The sequence below is a fragment of the Cervus elaphus genome, chromosome 15 (assembly GCF_910594005.1).
Source record: "Cervus elaphus chromosome 15, mCerEla1.1, whole genome shotgun sequence".
NCBI lineage: Eukaryota > Metazoa > Chordata > Mammalia > Artiodactyla > Cervidae > Cervus > Cervus elaphus.
In genome coordinates this window covers 5045635-5071407 of record NC_057829.1, presented here as the reverse complement: position 1 = coordinate 5071407, position 25773 = coordinate 5045635, and the positions used below count along the sequence as shown (strand labels likewise).

The following is a 25773-nucleotide window of genomic DNA, read 5'->3' as shown; positions in this document are numbered from 1 at the left end:
GATTTCCTTTGGGGCACCTAATTCACTACAGCAGCCCTGGTGGTGTGAGACTGAAAGGTAATTGTTATTCTCATTTTGTAGATTTGAAAACTGAGCATCTCAGAGATTAAATAACTGGCGATACAGAGGATTGCTGACTTGAAATCCCATGTTCTTCCATCTCATTTTTCTGTCTGGCTAGTCAGCATAAAGTCATAAAGTCAAGATAAAGTCAGAAGCAAGTAACTGGGTATTGCTAGACTTTTAAAAATAAACATAAAACTAAATTGTTTTATAGGTTATAGGAATTTTGTAGAACTATGGCTAAAAGAAATAATAAGTTGACTTAATCTGTTTTCTTGGTCTAGATTCAATTTGAAGGACAAAGTGACTTTAATGAGAAAATTTTCTCTTTGGAGTAAGGCATTGTTATAGGTATTTCAGACTTCTTTAAAAAATTGCAGTGTAGCTGACAAATAACATTAGTTACAGGTGTACAGTGTAATGATTAGATATTAGTATATGTTACAAAGTGGTCACCACAGTAAGTCTAGGTAATATCTGTTACCATACAGAGTTACAGTTTTTTTCTTGTGATGAAGATTTTTAAGATCTACCTTCTTAGCAACTTATAGTAGTATTAACTATAGTCTTCATGGTGTGCGTTACATCTTCGTGACTGATTTTATAACTGGAAGCTTGTACCTTTTGACCCCCTTCATCCATTACCCTCACTGCCCACTCCCCAACTTCTGGCAACCACCTTTCTTCTTTCTTATAGCTCAGTTATATTTCATTACGTATACATATGACATTTCCTATTTTCCTTTATCTATCAGTGGACACTTGGATTGTGTCCATATGTTGACAACTGTAAATAATGCTACAGTGAACATGGGTACCTCTTTTTTAAAAAAATTTATATAACTGGAGGATAGCTGCTTTACAATAGTGTGTTGGTTTCTGCCGTACATCAGCATGAGTCAGCCATAGGTGTGCTCTCGCCCCCTCCTCCTTCAGCCTCCCTCCTGCCTCCCCCCCAGAAGATGTCACACAGCCCTGGGTTGAGCTCCCTGTGTCCTACGGCAAATTCCCACTGGCTGTTTTACATACGGTAATGTATATGTTTCAGTGCTCCTCTTTCAGTTCATCCTACCCTCTCCTCCTTTTGTGTCCACAAGGCTGTCCTCTGTGCCTACATCTCTGTTCCTGCCCAGCAATAGGTTCATCAGTACCACTTTTTAAGATTCCATATATATGTGTTAATATATGATATTTGTTTTTCTCTTTCTGACTTACTTCACTCTGTGTGACAGACTCTAGGTTCATCTGCCTCTCTAGAATGGACTCAAATTCATTCTTTTTTATGGCTGAATAATATTCCATTGTACATGTGTACCACATCTTCTTTATCCATTCATCTGTCTTTAGACATTGGGTTACTTCCATGTCCTGGCTATTGTAAATAGTGCTGCAGTGAACACTGGGATATATGTGTCTTTTAGAATTGTGGTTTTCTCAGGGTGTATGTCCAGTAGTGGGATTGCTGGGTCATATGTTGTTTTATTCCTAGTTTTTTAAGGAATCTCCATAGTGGCTGCATCAATTTACATTCGCACTAACTGTGCAAGAAGGTTCCCTTTTCTCCACATCCTCTCCAGCATTTGTTGTGGATTTTTGATAATGGCCATTCTGACTGTTGTGAGGTGATACCTCATTGTAGGTTTGGTTGCATTTTTCTAATAGTAAATGGTGTTGAGCATTTTTTCATGTGCTTATTAGCCTTATATGTCTTCTTTGGAGAAATGTCTGTTCACGTCTTCTGCTCATTTTTTGATTGGGTTGTTTTTCTGGTATTGAGCTGCATGAGCTGCTTGTGTATTTTAGAGGTTAATCCTTTGTCAGTTGCTTTATTTGCAGTTATTTTCTCCCATCCTGGGTTGTCTTTTCATCTTGTTTATGGTTTCCTTTGCTGTGCAGAAAAGCTTTTCAGTTTAATTAGGTCCAATTTGCTTATCTTTGTTCTTATTTTACTCTAGAAGGTGGGTTATAGAGGATCTTGCTATGATGTGTGTCAAAGAGTGTTCTATCTGTGTTTTCCTCTAAGAGTTTTATAGTTTCTGGTCTTAACATTTAAGTCCTTAATCCATTTTGAGCTTATTTTTGTGTGTTGTTAGGAAGTATTCTAATTTCATTCTTTTACACCGTGCTGCCCAGTTTTCCCAGCACCACTTATTAAAGAGACTGTCTTTTCTCCATTGTACATTCTTTCCTCCTCTGTCGACGACAAGGTTCCTCTAGGCTCGTGGGCTCATCTCTGGGCTTTCTGAGAGAAGCAAGCCATCGAAGGAACCGTAGCTGATTCTGTGAGCCATTCACAGTTTCACTGTCCTGACTGTGTGCGCTTAGACGTGCATGGCTTAATATTTGAAACAAGCATGCTACTGGCAGAATCAACCGAGTATCTTTTCTGTCTTTTTCAGTTAGTGTTTTTGTTTTATTTGGATAAAACCCAGAAATAAAATTGCTGGGTCATATAGTAGTTCTATTTTTAATTTTTTGAGGAGTCGCCATTCTATTTTCTATAGAGGTTGTGCAAACTTTACATTCCTGCCAACAGTGCGCGAGGGTTCCCTTTTCTGTATCTCTTCACCAACACTTGTTATTTCTTGTCTTTTTGATAAAAGCCATTCTGATAGGTGAGCTCTGATATTGCATTGTGATTTTGATTTGCAGTTCCCTGATGATTAGTGATGTTGACTGTCTTTTCATGAACCTGTTGGCCATCTGTATGTCTTCCTTGGAAAAATGTCTGTTCTAGTCTGCTCATTTTTTTTCCTTTTTGGCCATGCCATGCTGCATATGGAATCTTAGTTCCCTGACCAGGGATCGAACTATACCCCCTGCAGTGGAAGTGTAGAGTCTTAATCACTGGACTGCCAGGGAAGTCCTGTATTCTGCCCATTTTTTTTGAATTGGTTTGTTTGTATTTTTTTTGTTAGTTGCTGAATTGTATGAATTCTTTATTTTGGATATCCATATCAGATACATGATTTGCAAATATTTTCTCCAATTCAGTAGATTGCCTTTTCATTTTATTGCTTGTTTCTTTTGCTCTGTAGATGCTCTTTAGTTTGATGTAGTCCCACTTGTTTGTTTTTGTTTTTGGTGCCTTTCAGACTCTTCTTAAGGAAATCACTTGAATGAATGAATGATTAAATGATTCATTGAGTGTGTAAGGAACCTTCTCTTGGCTGGTCAAGACTTTGTTGTAGATAAGATGCAGAATAGTTTTCATTTGAAGAAAAACTAGGAGTGTCTTTCTTTTGTTGTGATAGAAATTGTCAGTACTAGAAGATTGAAAATTGGTTCTTGAAGAGGTTGATTCTACAAGTTTTTCTGCTAGGCCTTCTAATATGTAGTCAAATTACATTATAAAATTCCAGTACATTGTAGATTGGGAATGCCATCATGGGTATGAATTGCTTCATACAGTTACAGTTATGCATGCATGCTCAGTCATGTCCAACTGTTTGCGACCCCATGGACTGTAGCCTTCCAGGCTCCTTTGTCTGTGGGATTGTCCGGGCAAGAATACTGGAATGGGTTGCCATTTCTATCTCCAGGAATCTCCCCGATCCAGGGATTGAAGCTGTGTCTCCTGCATCCCCTGCACTGCAGGAGAATTCTTTACACTGAGCCACCAGGGAAGCCCAACATGGATACAAACATCAGTTCTTATCATGCAATTGGTGAAATCACCACCTTTCCCCAACCGTTAGCTTCCTGAGGGCACTAATTTATGCCTATTTTTCACTACTGAATTCCAACTGAGAACAGTATCTTGCACAAAGTAAGTCAGTAAATGTTTTTCAAGAGGGTGAATCTTTGTCTTCTGTGTTAGATAGGCAACTAGAAAGAACAGCAAGTTTCCCGGGATAGGGACATAAATCAAAATGGCAGTAAATACAGTAAGGTGTATCTGGCTGTCCCATTTGTGTGGGATATTGACTCGCTGGAGTTCTCTGGATGTAGAGACCATGTCGTGTTTGTGGATGAGGAAGGGAAAAAGACTAGGCCTTTTCACACTTAGTTATTTCTAGTAGTGTTACTGACCATAGAGCTGATCCCTTGATCCTTCATTTTAATGGAATGTCCAGGCTCTATACAAAGTGCAAGTCCCTGACACTAGGCTGTTTTGGTTGTAATGTAGGTGCCTGACTTTCAGCTTCTGGTTGGGGAGGCATCCGTTTCAAACGCATCCTTGTCTGTAAACACCCTGACAGCCGTATGAAACGGCTGCTGCTGACTAGCCGACTAGCAACCAGGCTTCCCCCACCATGACTCTTGGAGAAAGCCCTGGGTAACCTAAATGAGTGACCCTGCCTTTTGCTTCCTGGGCCCTAATTCCTACAGGTTTTAAGCTCTCCAGTAAAGAGTGAACCCACAATATCCTAAGCATCTACCTTGATCCCAGTGAAGGCAGAACCCTGGCTCTCTCAGTTATTTCCCTCCATCCCCCAGCTACCTCACTGTGTGGCCTGAGCATGCCGCACCCTTCAGGACCTGTGTATGGTAGGACCTTTTTGTTTTGTCAAAAGTTCCCTGATAGTAATTGCTGAGGTGAGTCTTGCAATTGTGATAAGAGCCTCTAGGGCCAGTCAGGCCATGGCATTGGCCCCGTCCTGGCTCAGCACTGGGGTAAGGGCCCAGATGAATGCCTCATGCATTTCCTAGCCCATTGATGCTGTTAGGCTGAGACCTACAGGAACTGACATTTAAAACACCTGCAGGTAGCCTCGGCTGTGTTGTCATTAATGGCCGCCTTTAATCTTGACAGCTTTTACAGAAGAAAATTGAGCAGAGTGATGAAGCAGCATGCCCACATCCATCTGTGTTTTTTTGTTTAAACTTTTAATTTTATGTTGGAGCATAGCTGATTAACAATGTGATAGTTTCAGGTGCAGAGCAGAGTGACTCAGCCATACGTATGTGTATCCATTCTCCCTCAAACTGCACGCCCCATCCTGGCTGCACGTAAGATTGAGCAGAGGTCCCTGTGCTACACAGGAGGTCCTTGCTGGGTATCCATTTTTAATACAGCCGTCACACATGTTTTAATTGGTGAGAATAGACTTGGAATCTTGGGGTGTCATATCCCGAGCCCATGAGTGGGATATTATTCCAGGAAAGAAAGTGGAGAGAGGAGGTGAAGAGCTAGAAGAAATACCTTATAAACTTCATATTATGGAAAATTTTAGACCTACGCAGAATTGGAGAAAATAACTGGGAATTTAGAAATACTCTTTGCCTAATTATAGAGATAATATGTGTTCATTGTTACAGAAATAAAATGTCTAGCTCAATAGAAAAACATAAAATAAAAACCACCTGTGATATCAGTATGTGTGTTTATGCTCAGTTACTCAGTCATGTCCAGCTCTGCGACCCCATGGACTGTAAATTCACTACCAAGACATTATTTATATTTCAGACTAGTTTTCTGTATTTGGGTTTTAAAAATTAGATTGGGATTATTATTACTCCATACTATTTTATAATTTGCATTTTTTAATACCATGAGTATTAAATATTCTGAGACATGGTTTTAGTAACTTTGTACAAATTTATTCTATTTATTTATTTATTCTATCACCATTTGCTTAATTTAACCTTATTCTTAGGCATTAAGGTTGTTTTCAGTTTTTCTTTCTCTTTTTTGAAAAGCTAAATTTTAATTTGTTCTGATAAAACAGAACCCACAGTTAAGAATAAATTGCCTTTTAACCACTACTCCAAATTTCTATTTTCTCCCCAGAGATAACCACTTATACTAGTTGGTGTATGTCTTTCCAAATCATTTGTTATGCTTTTATACATAAGTGTATATATATATATGTATACTAGAAAACTCAATACTATTTGTCTGTGTGTATATTTTAAATTTAATGGTATCATATTAATTTTGTTTTTCTACTGCACAGTATTTTTAGAGATGTTTCCATATTCGTAGATATTTATACACAGTGTTGTTGTGGTTTTACCTATTTTTTGGCTGCTTGTTGCATGCAGGATCTTAGTTCCCCGACCAGGGATCAAAGCCATATCCCCTGCAGTGAAAGCAGAGTCTTAACCACTGGACCACCAGGGAACTCCCCACACATGGTGTTTTTTAGCTGCCACATAACATGTAATAAAATGGACATATTATAGTTTATTTAGCCGTTTCCCTATTGATGAGTATTTAGGCTGTTTGTGACTTAAAAGTGTGTAAATCTTGGATTTTATTTCCAAATTTTTCTGCAAACAGTGTCTTATCTGCTTACTTGGGGTTGAGTTTACTCAGTGTTGGAAAATCAGGAGATTCCAGAGTGTTTATCAGATTGAGACAGAGTGAAACAAGGAAGAAAGATTTCAAACAGGGAGAACAGGAGGACACCAAAGTCCTCGGGGTTTAGTGAGGGTTCTGATCTGGCTCAGAGGGGCCAGGAGCCGTGGGCTGAAGCAGCTGTGGTCAGAAGTGAGATTGCAGTGAGAGGGCCCTTCTCAACAGAATCCTAGTTGTGCTGAAGCTGGGACGTGGCAGAGGAGCAGACAGAATGTTTGTGGAGGGCCATCGTGTCCAGAAGCTTGATGTGCGATCTGTACTATCATCTGGCCACTGACGAAGCAGGGCTGTAATAATGCTTTCAAATGAGGAAACTCAAACTCAGAGTTTAAGGAACTCGACTCAGTTCACACCACATTTGAACTTTGTCTGACCTCAAGTTCCGTTTTATTTATACCACATGACTTTCTGTGAAATCCCTATATCCTTTTGTGTCTCTATTCTGTATCTAGTGCAGTGCCTTGCACTTAGTAAGTAGTCAAAAAGTATTTGGTGAAGATGGTGAGGAAAAGGCAAGTTTACTGTTAGGGGGCAGGGATTCTGTAACTCATAGCACTGACATGACCTCTTGTTGCAGGATTACCTCCTAGCTGGGGCAGATATCATTGAAACAAATACTTTCAGCAGCACTGCTATTGCCCAAGCTGACTATGGCCTGGAACACTTGGTAAGGATTTCATTTTTCCTTGTATTTAAGATAGTTATGAGTATTTGCTGTATTGGTAGTTGCTAGTGAGAAAACCTGCCAAACCTGCAGGGTCAAGCTAATGTCTAGTTATCTATTGTTTGTGGTCAGACAGAGGAAATGGTTGGAATCTCTTCTGATTGTAAACATAACTGTCCAGTCATTTTCCAGGTGGCTTCTTTTGTGGACTAGTGATAATCAAATAAAAATGATGCTTATTATGCAGTAATTGAATAAAAGCATAATGATTGGCCATGTGTGCAGTTTTGTAAAGCCTTTTTAAATTGAGTGACAGATCTGGTTTCCTTTTTTAAAAAAATCGTGGCAAAATACATGTAACATAAAATTTACCATTTTAACCATGTTTAAGTGTGCAGTTCAGTGGCATTACTCACATTCACATTGTTTGTTGTGCCACCGTTACCACCGTCTATCCATGGAACTCTTCATCTTGTGTAACATAAGCTCTGTACCCATTAAACAATAATTCCCAATTTTCCCTTCCCCCCAGCCCCTAGAAACCACCATTCTGCTTTCTGTCTTTGTGAATTTAGCTCCCCTAGTTGCCTTATGTAAGCAGATGATCAGCATTTGTCCTTTTGTGACTGGCTTATTTCACTTAATGTCCCTTAAGGTTCACTCATGCTGTAGCATGCATTGGAATATCCTTCCTTTTTCAAAGTTGAATCCATTGTATGGATATACCATATATTGTTTATTCATTTATCCACTGTTGAATACTTAGGTTGGTTCTTCCTTGGCTATTGTGGACAGTGTTACTCTGAGCATGGTGTACAGACCATCTGTTCTGCATCTGTGCTTGCATTTCTTTCGAGTGTATACCCAGAAGTAGAGTTGCTGAGTTACACAGTAATTCTGTTTAATTTTTTGCAAAATTACCACACTATTTTCTGCAGTACCTGCATCATTTTATATATCCACCAACAGTGTACAACAGTTTCCAGTTTTCCATCTTTGCCAGCACTTGTCCTGTTTCTGTTTTTTTTTTTTTTTTAATAATTTTATTTATTTGTTTTGGCTGTCCTGGGTCTTCACTGCTGTGCAGGCTTCTGTCCAGTTGCAGCGAGGGGGAGGGCTACTCTCTAGTCATGGTGCTCAGGCTTCTCATTGCGGTGACTTCTATTGCAGACCACAAGAGAAGTGCAGGCTTCAGTAGTTGCAGCTCCTGGACTCTAGAGCACAGAATTAATAGTTGTGGCACATGGGCTTAGTTGCTCTGAGGCAGGTGGGATCTTCCTGGTTAGAGGATCAAATCTGTGTCTCCTGCATTGGCAGGCGGATTCTTTACCACTGAGCACCAGGGAAGCCCTGATTTTGTTTTTGTTTTGTCGTCATAGTAGGCATCTTAGTGGGTGTGGGGTAAAGGATTTGGTTTCTTTTTAATCAACACCATGCTTCCATATTCAGATTTTGTAAACCTGATGAAAATAGGTGGCAGATGCTGAGATTCCTATTTCTGGGTGGAATTTTTCCCAGACCTGTCTCTGTGTTCAGGCATGTAGTCCTGAGTGCCTTGACACTGATTCCCCTCAGTGTTGGGGCTCTGTGAAATCACTTGCTTTGGAGTTATCAAGGGAAAATCAAATTGCGTCATAATTACTTTTGTGTTATTTTGGGGCAGGATTGGCAAACTTTTTCTGTAAAAGGCCAGGCAGTAAATATTTTAAGCTTTGTTGGCACATACAGTCCTTGTTGCAACTGCTCAACACTGGCATTATACTGCGAGAGCAGCAATAGACAGCACGTAAATGAGTGGGCTTGACTATACTTCAGTAGGACTTGTGGACACTGCTTTGGACGTTTGTGTATGCTTGCCTTTTAGTCATAAGGAGAGGGTTCATGGCCCTTCTCCAGATTCTCTAGAGGTTAATAATCTACGAAAAGTTCAGACCCAGTGTCCCCAGCCATTGTGTGGTGATGGAAGCCAGGGCCTGCGGGAGTTGCTGAGGAAACCACCTAGGCAGGTGGTGGCAGAGCTGGTTCTGGAACCCAGGTGTCCTCTCTCTGAAGCCCGTGATTCCCCATTACTGTGTTTTTGTTATTGTTTTAATTTTCAGCCTATTTCGTGACATCAGCTTATTCTGATGTGCCAGATGTCCAGAGATTGCCCTTTTTGCCAGCTAGCTCATGGTTTTGGGGAGGAATGTAAAAGCAGTTCCCAAAGACTTGCCTTTCCTGTTGCCTTCATTGCTGGGGCAGCTGGTAGGCCTTATTGGCTAAGATTTTATTCAGACCTCAAATTAATTCACTCTGAATTTTCTTACTGAGTAAAACTGAGTTTTAGAAGGTCATGAATTCCTTACTTATTTTATGGAAGTAAAGAAGGACAAACTAACACTTGCCATTGATGTATTAGGCCTACCGGATGAACATGTGCTCTGCGGGAGTGGCCAGAAAAGCAGCCGAGGAGATAACTCTCCAGACAGGTAAGGAACCTTGTTCTCCTTTTTTTTTTTCCTTTAAAAAAAAAACAGAGCTGCTTCCTTTGATATTCTTAGCTGTAATAATCTGTGCTTATTGCCGTTTTTCCTTCCGTGACAGCTGGCCCAGAGCAACGCTGCAGATGCCATCATGTACTTGTTTGTAGATTCCTTCTCTGCAGTTTCATAATCAGGCATTCAGCGTCTCTCTGAATGGACCCTGTCTCCATGGGTCTGTCTGTCTCATGCTCTGTGTTTACTCGATGTTATATCTTGATTTTATTACCAGGACCATGGCTTCCCCATCCGTCTACAGCTAAGATGATTTCTCTACCTTCAGAAGCACATCTTCAGGTTATTGAGGCACAACCGAGTGCTCTGGTCATAGTGGTGATCATTAAGATATTTGATCTTATCCCTGTCAAGCGACCCTCATCCTTGAGGTTTTCCTTACCTGGGTAGAGAGAGATTCTCTTTCGTGTGTTTTCCACTTCACACCACTCATGTCTTTGAAGGCGCTGTTGTGTAGCACAGAAGAGGCTGACAGTAGCGTCAGGCTTGCTGGGGTTTGAAAAATGGCTCCCCAAAATAGCTCACCTCCTGGCTGTCTGCCACAGGAACACTTGGGCACCAGCTGGAGGGGAGGCTTTGAGGGTGGGAAAGGAATAGAAGAAATACATGGAACCCCTTAAGATTTGGAAATGTGAAATTGTTGCCAACAGGAAAGATGTAAAGCAAAATTGTTAGGAAGTTAGACACAGCATACTAATGAAGACTGCAGCGATTTATAGGAACTCTGTTTCTGAGAGAGAATGTTAAATGTGGAAGGGCATAGACTGTTGCCCCAGTAGAGTCACAGAGCAGAGGATATTCAGTCAGCCAAGCAGGGGAAGATAAGAACGTTTTTCTTACACCAACATTATTGTCCAGCTTGGGGGTGGGGGTGGGTAAAGAATATTGTAACCTGTTAAAAGCTGGGTTATCGATTGGTTGGTAAATGGAAAACATAACCGTTTGGGTAAAATCACCACAGGTGATGAGCAGTGTGCCCCCTGCTTCTGTTAGGATATGTAAATGAACACAACATGTCAGGCTCTTAGGAGCACCAGGACTCTAGCCTAGAGGAAAGATTATTCAGGAATGCTTAAAGAGTTATTAAAGTAAGATTTGATCTCCTTTATACTTTAATTTCAGGCTTTGTAATTACCCACCGTGATTTAATATTTTTCCCCTGCAAAGGCCCTGCAATACAGCAGTGGCGAGCATTTCAAGATCAATGCTACTGTGAGGAAATTTTGCAGAACCTATGTTGATGACCTTCAAGGTTTCTTAAGGGTAGGGAGAAAGAGAATTTGTTCAAGTATAGCTGTGGTGATGCTTCCATGGTAGCTCAGATGGTAAAGAATCTGCCTACAATGCGGGAGACCTGGGATCGATCCCTGGATTGGGAAGATCCCCTGGAGAAGGAAATGGCAACCCACTTCAGTATTCTTGCCTGGAGAATTCCACGGACAGAAGAACCTGGCAGGCTACAGTCCATGGGATTGCAAAGAGTTGGACGTGACTGAATGACTTTCACTTTCACATAGCTGTTGTGATAGAAAAGGATTACTATCTGAAACTCTTTGAAGCCAGATATGAGAATTCAGTTTTTGCATTGGCTTGGAGGTCACATGTGCACTTCATGTTTCATAATTTCCCCAGTGGGGTCCAGGATGGCCCTCATAATCAAATATCTATTTGCAGTAAAATCTATGAATTGTCTACTAAGTGGAGTAAAAACTGTAAATAGCCTCTTGTAGTTCAGGTAAGGTCAAGTTTTGTTGTTGAATTAAGGGAAAAAGTGAGGCTTTTGTGCTTTTTTGACTTTCAGAGTGATGGACAAAGAATTGCATTCCTGTGTTTTGGGGAAAATCTGATGGCCTCTTGACTCACAACAAAAAGGGCAAGCTATTTAGGGATTTCACACTTGTTTTTCTTTTCCCAAAGGAATTAAGAGGTATGTGGCAGGAGCTCTGGGTCCAACTAACAAGACACTCTCTGTGTCCCCATCTGTGGAAAAACCAGATTACAGGAACATCAGTGAGTATCATATACAATCATTGACCTTGGGCAAGTACCTCAGTGTTTCAGTAATCTTTTCATCTGTAATATGGGGCCAGTGCCAGCTTCTGTTTCGGGGTTGTTGTGACTTAAGGGCTTAGCAGTCTCTGGGATGTGGTAGACATTTAAATAAAAGTGAGCTGTTATTAGTCATTGGATTAGTATTATTTATCTTGAGTCTGTTTTCAAAGATCCATGTTGTTATGTTTGGGCTTCTTTATTAGCTGTGGAAACAAAACCAATCAAAATGAAACTTTAAACTGAGAAGTTGAGCAAATATAGATACTAGGCCTTGGTCAGTTTATAGAATAGCCCACTAGACCCCACTTTATTTGTCAGGGAGCAGTTATATACAGACTAACATTATACACCAGCATCTATAAGCATACATGCATTGAAATTTTATGAGGAGGCTAGAAATCTAGGTCGGTTTAAGCATTAGACTGCAAAAAAACAAAAAGAATTAAACGGTTGGAGCTGAATAGTAATGATACCATGTGTGGTAATGAATTCTGTGTCGAAGACAAGTTCAGGCAAGTGCGATTTGTAGATTTTGGTTCCAGATACCACACTTTCCCACTAGGAGTTGCTCATTCTGGGCTGACATGTGGCAGGAGCTTCTTTTGGTCTTAATGTGGCAGTGGAGAGCTTTCCTTTCTCTTGCACTATGTAAGATGAAGTAGGCTACTCTGTTGAATATATGTGCATCTTTCCTTTCCTGGGTGAGAGATAAAATGGGGAGTGGGATAACCTCTGAGATGGAAATAGATGACATTTTGAACAAAAATTTTACCTAGGAGCAATTGTACCCTTTTGTGTCCGAGACTGAAATTGCACACCAGGCAGGTTTCTTCTCTGACAGAGTTGATGTCAGAGGACAGGCGCAAAATCGACAGAACCGCGGACTTTCACCCCAGAAGGTGTGAGAGAATGTGACTCGACCAGTCATGAATCCAGATCAGTGTGACACGTTTCTCTAATTATTCCTCACAGTCTTCCCTGAACTGATTGATTAAAACCATCCCTGGAAAGATCTGTTTTAAAGATCTTAAAGTAAGAGCCAGGGCTCAAGAGATGACGTCCCTCCCCACCCAGTGGCTCGTTCTCTGCTCACGTGGGAAGTGAGCCTGCGTGCTGAGTACTTAGGAGAGTCAGTGTTTAGTTCGCTGGTTTAACTTCCATCACTGCCGTGTTTCTTACAAAATGTGGTGCTGCCCTTAAATTATGCCTGTGAACCAGCAATGGGTAGTTCACCTGGAGCCAGGCCTGAATTTGCTGTGTCCTGGGCTTTCAAAGGACATTGATGACTGATGTCCTGGCTATGGTTTGTTTTCTGCAGCATTTGATGAACTTGTTGAAGCATACAAAGAGCAGGCCAAAGGGCTTCTGGATGGTGGAGTGGATATCTTACTCATTGAAACTATTTTTGATACTGCCAATGCCAAGGTGAGTTAAAGGAGGAAAAGGGGGCTGAGCTGGGGTGTGGGCTAGGGTGCTTCCCCTCATGAAGTGAGGAAATAGAACATATTTTATATATTGTCATATAACATAATAAACATTATTCAAGTTAAATCAAATTCCTCAATTCTGTTTTATTCTCGAGTATTTTTAACTGAGTCCAGTAGAATGAAGGAAACTTTGAAAGGCTATCTTTCTTTTAAAAAGTACTTTTTAATTATGAAACTGAATATTTTCATGTATAGCTACTGTATGTGCATGGATGCATAGGTCAGATATATATGCACGATTCTAAAATTCAAGATAAATGTATGGAGTAAAAAGTAAATATCCTCCCTGTCCCCATTCCCTGGGCATCTAGCCATCTTCCCCGGGGACAGCTGCTGTTACTGGTGTGGCGGCCCTGTGGAGATTCCATTCAGAGAAAAGTATGCGTGTGAGTGTGCAGATGTGCTTGTATTCCTTACATATGCACAAAGGTACATAGTGTGTGGAATAAAAAGTGGCTATCCTCATGCATACGTTTTTGACAGTGTCTTTAAGTATAAATTTCTACACGTGAAATTGCTGCATTAGAGAGTCTGGGCACTGTTACTTTCAATCTCCAGCGTCAAGGTACCCTCCGAGATTGTACTCATTTATCCTCCAGTCAGTGAGCAGTCCACAGGAATGCTGCTGCTTTCACCACACCCTCTCTATTGAACTTTTTGGTCTTTTCCACTCTAATAGGTGAAAAATACTACCTTACTATAGTTTTTAGGTATGCGGTATCTCTGTCTGTGGGTTCTGATATGGAAGAGCTTTGGGCATTAGAGGAACTTAGTTTCTGGTCTTGGAACTTAAGAAAACATGGGCAGTACAGATTAACACAGCATTCGTGTCTTTACAGCCCATTCTAACTCATATTCTTTTTTGCAGTGACAAACACTGTTGGCTCATGTACCTACCTTGTTTATGTGAGGCTGTGGAAGTAGAGGCTTCATGTTTTTCTCTTTTTAGTTTTGATTGAGAGAAGGAAGAAACAGAGTAGCTCTTCAGCTCTTCCTCAGGGGAAATATTAGTTCATGGGTGGACTTCCAGTCAGCGTTTGTTTTGTTGTAATATGTACAGTGGAAGCACAAGCTGGAATCAAGATTGCTGGGAGAAATATCAGTAACCTCAGATATGCAGATGACACCACCCTTATGTCAGAAAGTGAAGAACTAAAGAGCCTCTTGATGAAAGTGAAAGAGGAGAGTGAAAAAGTTGGCTTAATGTTCAACAGTCACAAAACTAAGATCATGGCATCTGGTCCCATCACTTCATGACAAATACATGGGGATACAGTGGCTTGACTTTATTTTTTTGGGCTCCAAAATCACTGCAGATAGTGACTGCAGCCATGAAATTAAAAGATGCTTACTCCTTGGAAGGAAATTTATGACCAACCTAGACAGCATATTAAAAAGCAGAGACATTACTTTGTCAATAAAGGTCCATCTAGTCAAGGCTATGGTTTTTCCAGTAGTCATGTATGGATGTGAGAGTTGGACTATAAAGAAAGCTGAGCAGTGAAGAATGGATGCTTTTGAACTGTGGTGTTGGAGAAGACTCTTTAGAGTCCCTTGGACTGCAAGGAGATCCGACCAGTCTATCCTAAAGGAGATCAGTCCTGGGTGTTCATTGGTAGGACTGATGCTGAACCTGAAACTCCCAATATTTTGGCCACCTGATGTGAAGACCTGACTCATTTGAAAAGACCCTGATGCTGGGAAAGATTGAGGGCAGGATAAGGGGACGACAGAGGATGAGATGGTTGGATGGCATCACCGACTCAATGGACATGGGTTTGAGTAAACTCTGGGAGTTGGTGATGTACAGGGAGGCCTGGTGTGCTGCGGTTCATGGGGTCGCAAAGAGTCGGACACGACTGAGCGACTGAACTGAACTGAATATGTACAGTGTTACCTTGAGAAAGGGGTGTGGGTATTGTATGTTACATGGAGGACTTCTTTCTTCTCCCCAGAGAGTGTGATATGTGTCTTATCTGAAGAGGCCTTGGTAAAAGGAACATTCTGATCAGCCTGTTAGACTGTGACCTTTGACACAGTCTCTCGTAACAAAGATGTCCTTTTTCTCCCTGGCAGGCAGCTTTGTTTGCAGTCCAAAAACTTTTTGAAGAGGAGTATGTTCCCCGGCCTGTCTTTGTAAGTTCTAAAGTATTTGCATGATGAATTTTGTGTTTTTTTTTTTTTTTTTAATATCATCATTTTGAGGGTGGGGTTTTAGTTTTCCTGACATAGAACTTTGGAGAGTATTGATCATCTTTTAGGAACCAACTATTTTAACTTCCTACCACCACCTTCAGACCAATAGCAGTCTTATCTGTGGAAATGTGAAGACAATGAATCTAGAGGTGGTTGGTGAAAGGCAGGAAGGTTCCAAGGAAGCCTGGCTGAGTTGGTCCCCCAGAGTCAAAGGCGCACTGTCTCTAGGGCCCAAGGAGGGATGGACTTGAATCTGACCATGAAGTGTCCACCACCAGAGACAGCAGACTGCCAGTTCACTGATGCACTAGGCAGGCCCACACTGCTTGCTGAGAGTAGATTAGAACCCACAAGCGTTGTTAGACGAATCAGATGTTGAACAGCAAGAGACCAGGATGACCTTAAATATCTGTGGAAAGTCTTCTCCAAGAGCACTGGCGGTGTGAATCCTAAAGCTCCCTGACTTTCCCTTTTCTCTGTTTCTGTGGCTTTCCAGCCCCTCCCCTGGGCACTTTGCATTCATCTGTTTCCAACCATGGTTAAACAGTGTTACCTTAAAGTTGGAGTGCTGCAGTTCTCTTTCTTTTTTTTTTTTTTAAGCTTTTTAATTTTGTTTTTGAGACTGTATTCTTAAGTCTATGTGGTTGACTGAGTTTACTTTGTCAATTCAGATTTCAGGGACAATTGTTGATAAAAGTGGGCGGACTCTCTCTGGCCAGACTGGGGAGGCATTTGTCATCAGCGTGTCTCATGCAGACCCACTCTGGTGAGTGATCATTCTTTCCTGCTTCCATTCCTTTTGGGGTTCATCTCTTATGATGACTGCAGTCTGTGACCAGGGAGTGAATGGCTTCTTCATATTCCCATGGTATCACTTGTGTGAAATATTGACTTTCCTTGAGCTATATTCTGACTGCTCTGAGGACGTCAGAAGACCACAGCCTAAATGAATCAATTTGAGTTACTGGGAGAGTTCTTATACTCCGTGGACAAGCCAGGAAGTTGCGTTTTGGTCTGTGAATGTCCCTCTTATAGTTTAAGACTGCCTTGGCCCAGTAAAAACACTTTAAATCTATTATCAGCACTTAAAAACTGCAAGGTTTTTTCATCCCTGCTTGTGGAGCAACCAGAAACAGCCTAGTTGGGAATAAGGTGAAGCAGCCTAATTTGGAATAAAGTAGGAATTCTAAAACTCAGATTTTTATCTTTAAAATTAACATGGCTGGGACTTTCCTGGTGGTCCAATGGCTAAGACTCTGCACTTCCAATGCAAGGGGCCTGGGTTCAAACCCTGGTCAGGGAACTAGATTCCACATGCTGCAACTCAAAGTTCTCACGCTAAACCAGTTTGAAGATCCCAAGTGCGACAACGAAGACCCATCACAGCCAAATAAATACATAACTATTTTTAAAAATTAGCATGGCTTTTACCTTGTATTTTAACATATCTCTCTATTTTTCTGATCAAAATGGTGATGAGATGGAAGCTCCTAGAGTATACACAGTTTCCTCCTGAGCCTTGTCCATGCGTGTGCTCCTTCTGTCTGGAGGCCGTGCCTGCCCCGCACTCTCATCCCCACACGTGAGCCTTTCAGTCCGTCCCTAGGGTCCTCTCCAGGGACCCTTCCCTCTCCTACCAGCCCAGGTCAATGTTCTTGTCAGAGTGCTCTGTGAACTTTTATTATAGTCTTGGCCATAAAAATAAGAGTCATAGACATGTATTGGAAGTCTGCTGTGTGCCAGGCTCAGTTCTAAGTGCTTTATGCTCTCTTAATTTTGGCAACAACACCTTGAGGTAGCTGTTTGCTTTTCAGATCTTTTGTTTATTTTTTGAGTTGGGTAGTTTTCTTATTGTTGAGTTTTAAGAATTAAAAAAAAAAAAAGGTGAATACCATATATGTGTTTTACAAGTATTTGTTCCCAGCCTATCTATGGCTTGTCTTCTCATGCTCTTAAAGTCTGCTCTTTCATTGGACAGAAGTTTTTAATTTTAGTGAAGTCCACTGTATCAATTTATTTTTCTTTCATGGAACCTGCTTTTGGTGCTGTATCTAAAACACATTGCCAAACCCATGGTCACGTAGATTTATCTCTTATATAATCTTTATATTTATATTTATATCTTTAATAGTTTTGCAATTTACAGTTAACCATGTTGCATTAATTTTATGAAAGATGTAAGATCTGTGTCTAGATTAAGTTTTTCAAATGTGAATATCCAGTTGTTCCAGCACTATTTCTTGAAAAAATAATCCTTTCTCCATTGGATTGCCTTTGCTTCTTTGTCAAAGGTCAGTTGATTCTGTTCCTAGACTCCATTCTGCTGCATTGCTCTGTGCTCTCATCAATACCAGAGATTCCTTTAGCTTTTCAGTGCATCTTGAAGTCAGGTAGTATCAGTCCTTCAACTTTGTTCTTCTCCTTCAAGAATTGTATTAGCAATTCTGGGTTGTTTACTTCTTCATGTAAACTTTAGGATCAGTTTATTGATATTCACAAATAACTTGCTGGATTTTAATTGATGTGTGTGAATGTATATAAAATTGGGAAGAATTGAGGTCTTTAGTATAATAAATCTTCTTGTTCACGAACTTGGGATATATCTCCATTTATTTAGATCTGCCTTGATTTCTTTCATCAGAGTTTCGAAGTTATACACAAGTATTTCATTTGTTTTGGTGCCATTGTAAATAGTGTTATGTTTTGTATTTCAAATTTCAATTGCTTTATTGCTAGTGTATAGGTAAACAGTTCTAACTTTTGTATATGAACCTTGTACTTTACAGTTTGGGTTCAAGGAGCGTTTTAGATGATTCGTTGGAATAGTAATAGATAGTCTTACCTGTGAACAAAGACAGATTTGTTTCTTCCTTTCCCATCTGCATACCTTTTGTTTTCCATCTTCTCTTAATGCCCTCCTAGGACTCCTGGCGTGACATTTAGCAGGAGGTGAGAGGAGTCATCCTTACCTTGTTCCAGATCATGTGGGGAAACGTTTAATTCCACATCATTAAATAGGTGTGCTCTAAAAAAAAAATAGATGTGCTTTACCAGTGTGAGAAGTGTTCTTCTTTTCCTAGTAAACTAGGGGTTTTTACCACAAATGAGAGTAGTGAATTTGCTAAATAAACTTTTTATTGTGGAATAATTTCAGATTTGCAGAAAAGTGGCACATTTGGTACGAGAGTTCTATATGCTCTTCAGCTGGTTTTTTTTTTTTAATCTACTTTTTTCTAATGTGACATCTTGCATTGCCTGTGATACTTTCGGCAAAACATATTACTAAAACATATTACTAAAAACATATTACTGTTATCTAAACTCCACACTTTATTCAGGTTTCAAGTTTTTCCACACTCTTCTTTTTCTGTTCCAGGTTCTAATCTAGTATATCACATTGCACTAAGAAATCATCATAAAGGGAAAAAAGTAAAATATGAAAAAATTAAAGATGACGTAGTCCCAGTCACTTCATAGTTAATTCTTGAATTCCTGAAGGCCTTGGCAGCTCCCACTGAGAGTGGCTTTGGAGGGGTTTAGCAGCTCTGCTTTGATCTGTTTTGAGTCGCAGTAAGTTTCATTTGCAAAACACAGAGCTCCTTGGTTAGAAGTCAACCCACTTAATTTACAAGATGACAAATTCTAAGTCCAAGGTCATGTTGCAAGTCAGTTGGAGCAAGGGCCAAGTCTTGATCTCCTAGACTCCTAAAGTGTCTTCCATATACCATTAATATTCCATCTACCTGCACGATTTTCCTTTTTCTTTCTCTTCAGTATTGCTTTTCAATCAGTGTTTATTAGCAGTGGTAATTTGCAGACATTTTTGTTTCATGGTATACCAGTGATGAAACTGTGAACTTATTTTTTTATTTATAGTCTGGATCCTTAAGCTGTAAGATCATCTAATGTTGCAGACATGGGCAGAAATATTTAGTGCTGCAAGGAACATCAATGAGGTGGCTTTGACTGGAGCTGAATTAAATGTACTTCAAATCAAGAGATTTATTATCTGCTTGGTTTAAAATATACTGCTTTCCTCATCATAACTTTGTATATGTATAAATATTTAGCATAAAAGAGGGTGCTTCTAATCTCTTCATTTTGTTTTTTCAGCATTGGATTAAATTGTGCTCTGGGTGCCGCTGAAATGAGACCTTTTATTGAAACAATTGGAAAATGTACAACAGCTTATGTTCTCTGTTATCCCAACGCAGGTATGTGCTTCAGGGGAGTCACACATAGGAGAATCCAGATACACAAGACTGAGTAGATAGGGAAACAGATCTGGGTTAAAAGAGTTTGTTTTGCAGATCTTAGGATATAGTCAACTTTTAATAGGAATTTTTTAAATGAAGAATACTTGGGTCTGGACAGCTGTTTCCCTCTAGATATGAAGGAACAGTTTGGCTCAGCCTGAAAGTGTCAGAAGTGAACAAAGCTTGGGGGGATGAGGCCTCATTGCTTAACTGACCAGAGCCTTGGAATTGGTGACAGTGCCTGCCGTGCGGGCATGGCCAAAGCGATGAGCGCAAAGGCCCTGAGAGAGCCTGCTTTGTCCCACTGTGTCAGCAGATGAGCAGGTGAAGAGCCTGTTACTCTTCCTCCTTTTAAGTTAGGACTTCAAATTTATGGTATATAAAAATTCCTAAGGTAAATGTAGACAACTTTTAAGCGGTCCACTTAATATTGATAATCCATCCTGGGTTAACCAGATTTCCTGGTGTATGTTTTTGAGCATTAGGAGTAAGATAACTAGAAGTGGATAATAAATAAAACAGGATATTGGATAATTAGATGCTGAAGTCTTACTTGGGAAAACTTACTTGAAAGGAGATGGGTTGTATTTTGGTTGTTTTTAATTGCATGCCCGGTGCTTGATAGTTCAAAGGATGTGTGGTACTCCCTCAAACCTTCCCCTCTGGCAGCTAGGTGACTAGAATTAATTTCCTTTATAGGAAGGGGAGGGCTAGAGGTGGGGAAATTCTGTCCCATGTAGTAGTGATACTTTGAAATGAAAAAGAAATAATGGATATTTATTTTCCTCTCTGATTTTGTTGCTGTTCGATATGTTGTCTGTGTACTTATTATGTTTAACACTAAGAATTCTTATTTTTTTAAGTAGTCTTGCTTTAATTATAAATAAAAAGTTTTCTAACCTTTAACCTAAAGCCTTTACAAATACTATATCTGTTTGTGAAAATAATTTCCAGTAATGGTTGAAATATGCTTTCTTAGGTCTTCCCAATACCTTCGGTGACTATGATGAAACTCCACACATGATGGCCATGCACTTAAAGGTCACGAATCCTCTTTCACTTGGTTTTTAAGAGATAAAGAAATGGAATTTTTGATTTAGAATATTTAGACATAGACTTTGCCTCTAAAGAAAACCCGATGTGTATATAAGAAATAAAAGCTTAAGATGAATGAATATGATGGAGGCAGAGGAAGGGGCTTGCTGTCAGCATCCGTCTCCATGGTGGAAACAAGTGGATTCCCAGTGGGGTCCAACCCAGACTAACTGAGACCATCCTCTGAGTGCTCCCCAGTGGTCTTCTCCACCCACCAAGCTGCTCGGTGGGGTTGACATCTCTTTGCTCCCATTGTCATTTCCCCCGCTCTGCTTCTCTCCATACACCTTCCATCTTTGAAGTCCTGGTTCACAAAACCGTACTGCCCACAACTCCTCCTTATTTCTAAACTCTGGGTCTCTTTTCCTCCTTCTTTGGATTTTTGCTTCTGGCTTATTGACGTTGTCTCCTAAAGTATTTCTGACTTAATTCTTATGATTTCAGTACCTTATGTGGAAGCTCTTTCCAGTACCATCACTTCTCAGTTCCTTGAGTTCCTCTCTCGGTTATCTTGTCCTTCAGACCAACTGTGGTTAAACTCCAGACCCACATTATGCATTATGTAACCTCTATCACTTGTGGCCATTGGAGTACTTGAAATGTGGTTGTTGTGACTGAGGAATTGAAATTTTGATTTTTGCAACATGTGAATTTAAACTTAAAAACTAATAACTTACATGTTATTGGAAAATACATTATTTAGTTCACATTCATTCTGTTCAGCGTATGGGTAAAAAAAATTTTTATTATGATCAGATAGGCAGATGTCTCATTGCATTTCATCTGAACTGTTCTTTGCTTTTAACCTTGTATCTGAGTCTTGTGAAGGCTTGATATCTAGAGTCAAATATGTTTAGCTCTCTTTTAAATGTGAACTTAGTTATTCAGGAAATACGGATGGTGGTGAACTTATAATTCATATGAACTCTCTGAAACTTTTTCATTTTCTAAATGCAGGATTTTGCTGTTGATGGCTTGGTCAACATAGTTGGCGGATGCTGTGGTACGACACCAGATCATATCAGGTGATAATCACTTCTAAGTGTTTAATTTTTTTGTTAATGGGATGAGTTGTGTCCCCCTCAAAATTCATAGATCGAAGCCCTAATCCCCAATTCTGAATATGACAGTAATTAGAGGTAGGGTGGTTAAGCAGGTACTTAAGGTAAAATGAGGTCGTGTGAATAGATCCTGATCCAGTGTGTGACTGATGAGGACACAGACACACAGGAGGGGACCCTGTGAAAACACAGGGAGAAGAGAGTTGTTTAGAAGCCAAGGAGAGGAAACCAGTCCTGCTGATGCCTTGACCTGAGACTTCTAGCCTCCAAAACTTTGAGAAATGGATCTTGCTGTTTAAACTCCTCAGCCTGTGGTATTTAATTATGGCAGTCCTAGCAAACTAGGATACTTTAATTTTTATAAAGTACAAAAATTAATCAAATGAAATCCCGTGTGACTCAGACATAATTTCCATAATTTTCAGCATTTTGCTATTTTTATTCTATCTATTCTCTAACTTCTTTTTCCCCCTTAGATGATTATAAGCAAATCCTAGCTATTTTAACATTGTACCTTTAAATACCTGATTAATATTCCAATGTTCAATTCCAATGCTCAAGGAAGGACAGCTCGTATGTGGAGAAATACCTGCCTCCACTAGATTCTCTCATGGACAGAAAAGACAGTAAGCAGCAAGCACCTTGAGGTCAAGAAGAGCATCTTTACCTCGCCTGGCGCAGTCACCACTTAACCCATGTTGTTAAGGGTTAAGGAAGGGAGTGTGAGACAGGACTTGGTGAAGGGTGTGGTGATTAATCCTCTTACAAAGAGGATTGAAATTGAAAAACAATTGGGGTAAAACATAGTTGAGGACTGTTTCTGTTTTTATTTTTTTTCCCTAAAGTGACTGATGATCATATTTTGAGGCAGTCTACCTGACTGTTCTGCATCTGTTTCATACCTATAAAATGTTCACTGTATGAATTGCCTAATGTTGCGCCGCTTTTGTTGACCTCTGTGATAGACTTTATTGAAAGTGAAAGTGAAGTTGCTCAGTCGTCCGACTCTTTACGAACCCATGGAGCCCACCAGGCTCCTCCATCCATGGCATTTTCCAGGCAACAGTACTGGAGTGGGTTGCGATTTCCTTCTCCAGGAGACTCTATTAAGAGTCTATAATTTTTTAAACATCTTTTAAATACTATCTGAAAGCTATTAATAGTTGAGGATCTCTTTTTGGTTTTAAGGTTATCTCCTCCTTTATAGGGCTTCCCTTGTGGCTCAGCTGGTAAAGAATATGCCTGCAAGGCGAGAAATCTGGGTTCAAACCCTGGGTTGGGAAGATCTCTCGGAGGAGGGAACAGCTACCCACTCCAGTGTTCTGGCCTGGAGAATTCCATGCACTGTATAGTCCTTGGGGTCACAAAGAGTCGGACACGACTGAGCGACGTTCACGTTCACTTTCCTCCTTTATAAAAAGAGTTGCTTTAAAAATACCTGTGTGTGTGTGTGTGTGTGTGTGTGTGTCTGTTTATCTATCTCTGTATATGTATATTTGCTGCTTTTATTTTGTCATTCACATTAATTTGGGGGGCTGTAGTGAATGGTTCATACTGGTCCTGATCAATTTAGTAGAGCAGGCAGATTTTTCAAGGCTGATCAGAGACATATTTCATTGAAGCCGAGAAGGGAGAAGGTTCCAAAGAGTATGAATAACTAAAACAAATTTCCAGGAGTAGTTATTTTGGAGTTTTAGTGATGTCTTACTCTGAATCCTCTCTACTGTGTGTGTGTGTGTGCTTGAGAATAAAATACCTAAAGGATTTAATTTCCTTTGCTCCAGGCATCTCCTCTCCTCTTTACTCTTCCTTCTCAACAGTGAAGCCTTTTTTTCTTTTAAATTACTGTGTGGATTAAGGACATCTTCAGGTTTGGGAAAGGGATGGAGGAGATTTGCTGTTTGCATTTGTGTAAACTGTCTCATATCTGTAGGTGCATGTTTGTAGGTTCACGTCTGTGAGCATAGAAACTGGTATAGTCAATACACAGCAGGCAGAACAGATACAGAAATATGAAATATTATAGATGTATTTTCTGCATTACTGAGAAAACTAGAAAGCACAGTTGCTGCTGCACATTTGGAACTAGGTATATAATTATGTTAAACAGACTTAATGTCATAGCTGGAAATTATCTTAATTGAATTTTGCTCTGAGTTAATGGATATTGTGTTTTCTCTTTTAACTCAGAGAAATTGCTGAAGCTGTGAAAAACTGTAAGCCTAGAGTTCCACCTGCCACTGTTTTTGAAGGGCATATGCTACTGTCTGGTAAGTCGTAAAGATGTGATTTTTTTTTATAATTTCAGAAATCCTTTGTAGATTAAGTTTGTATGTTTAGTCTATGTGGTAGTGATGTTTATGCCAAGGAACTTGTTTATTAGGTCAAAGAAGACTATGTATTTTTCTTGGCACTTAAATTAATTCTGGTAAAGAACCGTTTGTTCTTTTTAGGGATGGGAGCAGGAAGGTACTGACTTCAGGGAAATGTGAATGAAGGCACAGGTAGTGCCCTTGGTCAGAATTATTGTGCACTGCTTCGAAAATGTACGTGGGCCCCAGCCTAACAATTTTAATTGTCAGATTTGTTGCTAGTTGCTAAAAAATCTAGCCCAGGCTCAAGGTTTTTTAATGATGGTAGTCTCTTCCTAGAAAATTTTATGTGCTTCTAAAATATTATTGTCACGCTCTTATGTTGAGTGTGTGTTCAGGACTTAACAAAGAGTTGTAATATCTATTATTCTGTTTTGTTCTCAACAACCCTCTGGGGTGAGCAGCTTCCCTTCTTCAGAATAAGCTTCAATGTTCAAAAGAGTGTTGGTAAAATAGGTTATCATGCCAACTATTGGAAAAAAAACTTTAAATTTTATATTTTTTCCCACAACACTTTAATGTTGTATTCTTAGATAATATCTTTAAGCCAAAAGGAAAATGTATATACAGTTTCTTAGAGAACCTGCAAATAGCACACACAAGGAATTATGCACCCTAACTGAGAATTTAACATTTCTCTAAACTGATGTATTTTTGTTCCATGTGTTCTCCTAAGAAAAGTGAAATAAAGTACAGTAAAAGTAATACCTACTTTTTTCACTCAGAACATGCTACATAGAATTAATCCCAGTGAGTGAGATGAAGTTGAGTTAAAAATACACCTCTTCAATCAACCCTTTTTTCCTTTTTATTCTCCAGAAGACAGGATAAAATTAGAAGAAGAGGGATTTGTGATTTATGATACACCCCCTACCCTGAAAAAGGGGCTTTTATCAGAGAGAGGTGTGGTGGAATGGTTTATTTCATCCTTAGATCTTACTTCGGCCAAAGTGTTAGTTGTTCAGTCATGCCCAGCTCTTTGCGACTCTGTGGACTGTGTCCTATCAGGCTCCTCTGTCCACGGAATTCTCCAGGCAAAAATACCAGAGTGGGTTGCCATTCCCTTCTCCAGGGGATCTTCCTGGAGATCGAACCTGGGTCTCCCATATTGTAGGCAGATTCTTTACCATCTGAACCACTTCAGCCAAGGACTAAGTTAAAATGGTTAACCTTTGCCACAATCGAAATAGGAGATAACCATTTAGTTATGATTTTTAAAGAGTTTATATATGTAAGAATGAAAGAATTCTTTCTTCTGATTTGAATTTCATGTGCTATTTCTAAATTGTTTTTAAAAACCACCTTCAATCAGATTTTAGAAGAATAACATCAAACATACTCTCTTTAATTGTTCTTTTCTAAATTGCAGGCTTGAGAATAAATGTAGTTTTTCTGTCAGATACTTCAGATTCGTAATAGATCAGAAGTGTGTTGTGTGAAATGCTTTTAGAGCAGTGCAGCAGGGCCTCTCCGGCATTTAAATGTTGGCAGCCTGCCTGTGTGCCCTGGGATCTCCAGGTTCTAACTAAAGAGCAGGGGTGCTCAGAGGCTGCCATGGGGGAATGAGGCCGTGAGGATGGTACCAATGGGGAAGGAAATCACTGGCCCAAACTGGGAAGTGGTAGTCTTTCAAGTCAGGGAACAAAAGACCTGGAGTCGTTTGGTAAGCTCAAGTCTCTGAGACAAGTC

General features: G+C 40.0%; 1 protein-coding gene across 4 annotated transcripts in view; it reads left to right on the top strand.

Annotated features, from left to right (window-relative positions):
• The window catches only part of MTR (5-methyltetrahydrofolate-homocysteine methyltransferase), a 126818-nt gene that overhangs the window by 15935 nt on the left and 85110 nt on the right, over nt 1-25773 (top strand). For 3 of the 4 annotated variants that reach the window (XM_043925180.1, XM_043925179.1, XM_043925178.1), the window contains exons 3-12: nt 6945-7034; nt 9430-9499; nt 11483-11575; nt 12936-13042; nt 15181-15240; nt 15972-16066; nt 19414-19514; nt 20536-20597; nt 21609-21676; nt 23903-23982. In XM_043925180.1, coding sequence (XP_043781115.1) covers nt 6945-7034; nt 9430-9499; nt 11483-11575; nt 12936-13042; nt 15181-15240; nt 15972-16066; nt 19414-19514; nt 20536-20597; nt 21609-21676; nt 23903-23982 — 826 coding nt within the window. Of the gene's footprint in view, nt 1-6944; nt 7035-9429; nt 9500-11482; nt 11576-12935; nt 13043-15180; nt 15241-15971; nt 16067-19413; nt 19515-20535; nt 20598-21608; nt 21677-23902; nt 23983-25773 lie in introns of those variants that run through there. The other variant, XM_043925181.1, reaches the window with a different exon arrangement.